Source organism: Brassica napus, chromosome A7 (assembly GCF_020379485.1).
Source record: "Brassica napus cultivar Da-Ae chromosome A7, Da-Ae, whole genome shotgun sequence".
Classification (NCBI taxonomy): Eukaryota; Viridiplantae; Streptophyta; class Magnoliopsida; order Brassicales; family Brassicaceae; genus Brassica; species Brassica napus.
In genome coordinates this window covers 7,856,547-7,862,466 of record NC_063440.1, presented here as the reverse complement: position 1 = coordinate 7,862,466, position 5,920 = coordinate 7,856,547, and the positions used below count along the sequence as shown (strand labels likewise).

The following is a 5,920-nucleotide window of genomic DNA, read 5'->3' as shown; positions in this document are numbered from 1 at the left end:
TATTTGTGCATCTATTTCCTCTTTAAAAGGTGGGGACTGTGAAGAACACACTCACCCTCCCATACCAAAATTATGTTCTCCTAAAATGATGGAACAGTGCCGAGATGTAGAACCGGCTTCTCTCCTCAATTCACTTAAATAAAAACGGCCCCCATCTCAATATAATTTGTACTACAAGTAAGAAAAGAAAAACAAACCCTGATTCTTACAAACATCAGAAGAATCAAGAAACATGTTTATCAATTTCACCATTATTTATCTCATTTTTCTACTTATGTGAAAAATACATATAAATATACAAAATGTCAAATACTATTATTCCAACACGAGATGAGAAACATACTTATATTAAAAGAAGAATAAAATCAGTGTGCTCTACACATTCTTGTATAAGAGTTGGTAATTTGGTATTTTCTGGCAATGAACAATCACCTCCACTTTCATCGTTCCTTTGTACATGGTCGGATCTGTACAAAACTTAATGGAAGATTGATTTTGGACTCCAAAATTATGGAAAATATATGTTAATTTTTTAAAAAATTGTTTATATCTCCTAAAATCTCATAGGATATATTGAAATGTTTTACCTCAACAACATTAATAAAGTCTTGTTTTTGGTGAAACTTACCAATCCATAGTATGAACCGCAATACTGTAAAACATTACAAAATCAGAATTAACTTGAAAAATTAAAGTTTTGTAAATTTTCATGTGAAACAAGAACCTAGCCAGAATCCAATTTCATGTGATATGCATTAAAGAATAAGATCGTGGAAGACAATAGAGCGATATCGAAGTACTTGACATAAACTTCAACTTGATCCGAATCGGCATCAACAAAGCTATCGTAGCAAATTCGAGACATCTCTCACCGATTTGCCAAGCTGAAATTTTTTGAAATTAGGGATTTTGGGTGAATAGAGACGTGAAAACAAAAAGAAAAAAAAAATTGATTCAGAGAGAGAGAAATCAAAGTGAAGGTATAAAATGTCATCAAGGTGAGGAAAATCTTTGTCGGAGCTACGGCCAAATCGCAACATAAGCACTATATTGATCGTGTCTCTGATCATCCGGTCGATTTCCTTCTTCGTTAGCGTTGGAAACCATCTCTCCACATATCTTATTCCAAATTTTTTCTCTTCGCATAGATAGAGAGGGGGCAGGGCTATGCATAAACTACGAAGCAGATGGAACCAAACCGGATTTTTGTTCTGGTTTTCCCTAAACCAAACGAAATATTTGAAATTACAATATATATATATATATATAAATAGCCGAACTATACTTGTTTACTAGTTGGTTTCTTGTGCCATGCATAGAAATAAAATTTTCAAAATATATATATATATATATAAATAGAAATAGAAATATAAATTTCATTTTATTGGTTTAAAAATACAAATAAAATCATAAATAATTATTTATTATTTAAATTTATTTCTGTTTAGTCAAGTTAATTAAAATTAAGTTTCGGGTAGATTTTTAAAATTTTATTACATAATAAAATTTATTTATTTTATTTATCTCATTAAATCAATAATCATCACACAAAAGTTATTGTATAAATTTACATCCAAATAAATTCAATAAATTAAAATCTCGATTAATCATCTATATACCTTTGGATCCAAGTATAACTTAAATACTCAACTGTTCATAAAACAAATATCAAAAATTGTCACAGTTTATTGGTTAAAATACTTTTTTTAACTAATTTGATGAAAATATGAAAAATTATACGAAATTCTTACTTCTTTTATCACAAGTTCATTTTAATGAAAAAACTTATGTTTACAGTTTGAATTATTTATAGAATTTTAATAAAAATTATAAATATAATTTATGTGTTATATAGACAGTTTCTGTAACTTTTTATTTTATTAATCTTATCAAAAATCAAAGTCTTTTCCATTAAATTTGTACATGTTATAGTGAAGCCATATCATTTTTTTGACTAACCCATATTATCATTTTTAACCAAACATTAAAAAAAAAATCACTTCCTAAGTAATGTATAAGGTATTTTTCTAAGCCGAACAGATTAACCTTAAAATTTTTGATCAAAACCGAATCAGTCAAAACACCACATACAGTATATTTTTTTGAAATGTCAGGTGCTGTGTTTAAATCTATTATGAACGTTATGGAATTTTTGGATTAGAAATCTTATATCTCACTAATTATCAAGCTCTTGCATTTGTTACACAAACCAAAAGAGGTAAGATACGGACTGCGTTTTAAAAGACGTCTTATTTGGTGAAGGATTAAAATGTGTTCTTGGCCAAATCATGAGTAGAGTAATACTCTGTCTTTGGGAAGACAACAATCATTTCAGGTTTTTTTTCCAATAGTTTAACTACTATTCCCTGGAGAATTTCACAGCCTCAATCACAGCAGAGAAGTCCAGATCTCCAAGTCCCATGCTTCTCGCCTTCTTAAAAGCCTGTTCGAAATAAAACAGAAAGATGCATGTTTTAAGAAAAAAAGATTTATGATGCCAACACTCAATAATATTCTTGGTGTTTACGAGTAACTGACCTCATTTGCAGCTGCAGCTACAGGCATGGAGACAGCGTTTTCATCGCCAAGAGCAAGAGCTAGCCTCATGTCCTTCTGCTGATGTTTCAACGGGAACGCAGGTGGGTAACTACTCTTATTCATCGAAGGTCCTTTCCCTTTGAACATCGGGTTTGTCATTGCACCAAGATCCTGCCCCAAAAACATTACAACCAATTAACAGCCATATCTCTCACTAGTCAAGTTCTAAACATATCTCACCAGAATATCAAGAAGAGTGTCAGAGCTAAGTCCACTCTTGTCAGCTAATACAAGCCCCTCAGAAAACGCGTTCATCATGCTGTGTAAAATAACATGTCATGAAGCCAAGTTCTTCCATTCGTATTACTTTAAATAGTCAAGAAAGAGAGACAGAGATGTTCACCTTCCCATGACCATGTTGACTACAAGTTTCATCTTAGCTCCGTTCCCGACTTGTCCCAAGTAAAAAGACTTCTTCCCCAATACGTCAAAAGCTGGGACCGTTTCATCGAAAAGGGACTAGCAAAGCAGCAGCATATTGATTGAAATACGTACCAACCTCTTACTAAAAAGTCAAAACTAGAAAGGTTCTGTTTTTGAGATGTAATGTTACCTTGTCACCAGCAGCAAGTATGATGAGCTGGCCATCTTCTGCCGGCTTCTTGCTACCTGAAACAGGACCTTCTACAAACCGACCGCCTTTCCCAGTGATTGCCTGCCATTTATACAAACTTATCGATGGTTCTTTTGTCTAATCATTGATTCATCATAATCCGAAAAGATTTTAAAACCTGGTTGATCTTTAAGGAAGTCTCTGCATCAACTGTTGACATATCGATATACCCTTTTCCTTCACAGATTTGCTCTAAAACACCATCTTTATCGAAAACAACCTTGTAGTAATAAACCAGACACCACAACAATAATTGTAAATTTTATCATCAAAGCTTAAAAGAAGCAGATTCGAAATATATACCGAGAGAGCAGCACAAGGGTCAGATAGCATAGCGATAGTGTATTTGCATTTCTTGATTACTTGAGCTGGAGTCTCACCCATTGAAGCTCCATGCTCCACAAGTTCATCACACTGTTCCGTGAATCAATCAAAATAATCCTCAAAACTTTAAATCAGATCTGAAAGAAAAAATGTTTTTTTTTTCTTACCTTGGAGAGTGTCCTGTTCCAGACGGTAACTTTGAATCCATGTTTCAACAGATTCATTGCCATGGCCTTTCCCATGATACCCAAGCCCAGAAAACCAATCTCCATTTTTCTCTCTACTTTTTCTCTCTCTCTCTCCTCTGTGTGTTTGAGCGACGATGAATGATGATGATAAAAAATAAGATGAATGAAGCAGGCGCAATATGTGTACGTCGTCGTCTGGCATCTTGCGGTTTTTATTGTATTAAATTTATTTAATTTAAATAATTATTTTATACAAAATAATTAAATATTTCAGTAGTGGTTAAAAAAAACAAAAAAATTCGTTACTTTTATCATCTTTTTTTTTTTTTAGTTCTCTACTTCTCTCTCACCTTCGAGATAGAATCCGATCGTAATCTGCTTTAAAATTGGAAACACAATCAAAGTTTATGGCATATAAATTGATCTCCTACAACATTCTTGTAACAGATGTATTTTTATGGGATCTGAAAGAATATATGACCATAAAAACATTTTTGTATACTACTCCTTCTGTTCCTCAATATTATATATTCTAGAAAAAAAATTTGTTTTAAAAAGATCTATTTTTTACATTTTCAAGACATGTTTTATTAACTAATTGCAAAGTTCAAAAAACTTAATTGCATTTACTGAGTTTTTATTGGCTTAAAATTATAGAACAAAAATAAAAACAAAAAATTATGCAAATTTAATATGTTTTATTAAAATGTGTGAAAAAAGTAAAATATGTAACATTAAAAAACAGAAGGAGTATTTGAAATTTTTTTAAGAAATTGCAACTTCAGTTTTGCACAGATTACAATATAAACTTGTTAAAGTGTCAACACATAACTTTTTTAAGAGAGAATTTACGAGATATCTAAGTTTGGTAGTTTAATTAAAAGCAGGTCAATGATTTTGACATAATTAAGGAAGTAATAAATATGTCTCCTTTCATCCGGTTATAATCTTTTGTCATACAAGTAGCAGGTGAAGGGAAGAAGGTAAGTTCACATCGACCATGTAAAATATATATATTTATCGGTTACAAATAATAAAGAGTGATGTTGACACCAACATATGTGGTCTATAATTTATGTGATTTTCGCATAACTTGCGAAAGAAAAGGAACCACATCACTTTAATTGTTTTATCATATAAATAAACATAGATAAAAGAAGATGAATGCATGAAGAAGTTAATGTTTACCGGATTGCGTGTATACTACTCTATCTCGGTTACACATGTACTATTGTATCTCACTTAAACCTCTACTGGAAATTATACAAGACACACCACTGATTAAATTGTGGACCACATATGGATAGAATAGAGGTTTATAGCTTACTGCTTAGGGTTTAGATTTACTAAGTAGAAGTTTGTGTATAGTAAACTATATTATATACATTCTATTTGGGTTTATGCTTCCTTGATTAGGGTTTAGTAAAAAATTGTAACTTCAATTTGGCACAGATTACAATATAAACTTGTTAAAGTGTCAACACATAACATTTTTTTTAATTTCTGCTCCCGTTGGAGATTTGTGAAAACCTTACTAGTGCCATTGCACAATTTTGATGGAGCTCGAACCCACCAAAAAGAGGTATACACTTGGCAAAATGGGAAAAGGTTTGTTTACCTAAAGAAGAGGGCGGGATTGGATTCCGTTTAATTCATGAGTTTAATCTAGCACTATTGGCAAAGCAATTATGGAGATTGGTTCGGTACCCTGATTCGATGGTTGCCCGAGTGCTGAAAGGCAGATATTATAGGATGACCTCGCCGTTAAGGGCAATCTCGGCAAGTAGCCCATCATATGTGTGGACAAGCATTTACGCCGCAAGGAAACTTTTGAGTCTGGGGATTAGACAGAAGATTCATTCTGGTTATGAAGTCAATGTGTGGGAGGATCCGTGGATTCCAACTACGCCTGCTAGACCAGCTACACCTGTAGCGCTAGTGATGCACCCGAATATGAGACTTAGTGACCTCATTAACCAGGAAATGAAGGAATGGGATGTAAGGTTACTAGAGGATTATGTTCATCCTGAAGACATACCACTCATTCGCAGTATGGACACAAGTTCTAGTCATCGCCGTGATACATTCTGCTGGAGTTACACGAGAAATGGACAATATACGGTTAAATATGGATACTGGGTTGCTCAAAATCTATTGAAGTCAGAAGAGGAAAAGAAAGTGCTGGAACCAAGTATCA

General features: G+C 32.8%; 1 protein-coding gene across 1 annotated transcript; it reads right to left on the bottom strand.

The window, feature by feature from the left end:
- Positions 1-2,231: 2,231 nt before the first annotated feature.
- Positions 2,232-3,910, bottom strand: LOC106367684 (glyoxylate/succinic semialdehyde reductase 1). The gene is made up of 8 exons (XM_013807515.3): positions 3,703-3,910; positions 3,515-3,625; positions 3,330-3,431; positions 3,152-3,253; positions 2,942-3,057; positions 2,779-2,857; positions 2,539-2,709; positions 2,232-2,443 (listed from the first exon to the last, which is right to left on the bottom strand). Exons 1-8 carry the CDS (start codon positions 3,805-3,807, stop codon positions 2,360-2,362), a joined length of 870 nt encoding a protein of 289 aa, XP_013662969.1. The 5' UTR covers positions 3,808-3,910; the 3' UTR covers positions 2,232-2,359.
- Positions 3,911-5,920: the final 2,010 nt, after the last annotated feature.

What these genes read in the sequence shown, in the direction of transcription:
- LOC106367684 (XM_013807515.3), bottom strand. Translation starts at nt 3,807, where the DNA reads ATGGAGATTGGTTTTCTGGGCTTGGGTATCATGGGAAAGGCCATGGCA. An exon ending in CTTCCTTAAAGATCAACCAG is followed by an intron (nt 3,254 to 3,329) that starts GTTTTAAAATCT and finishes TATAAATGGCAG; the next exon opens with GCAATCACTGGGAAAGGCGG. An exon ending in TAGCTGCAGCTGCAAATGAG is followed by an intron (nt 2,444 to 2,538) that starts GTCAGTTACTCG and finishes TATTTCGAACAG; the next exon opens with GCTTTTAAGAAGGCGAGAAG.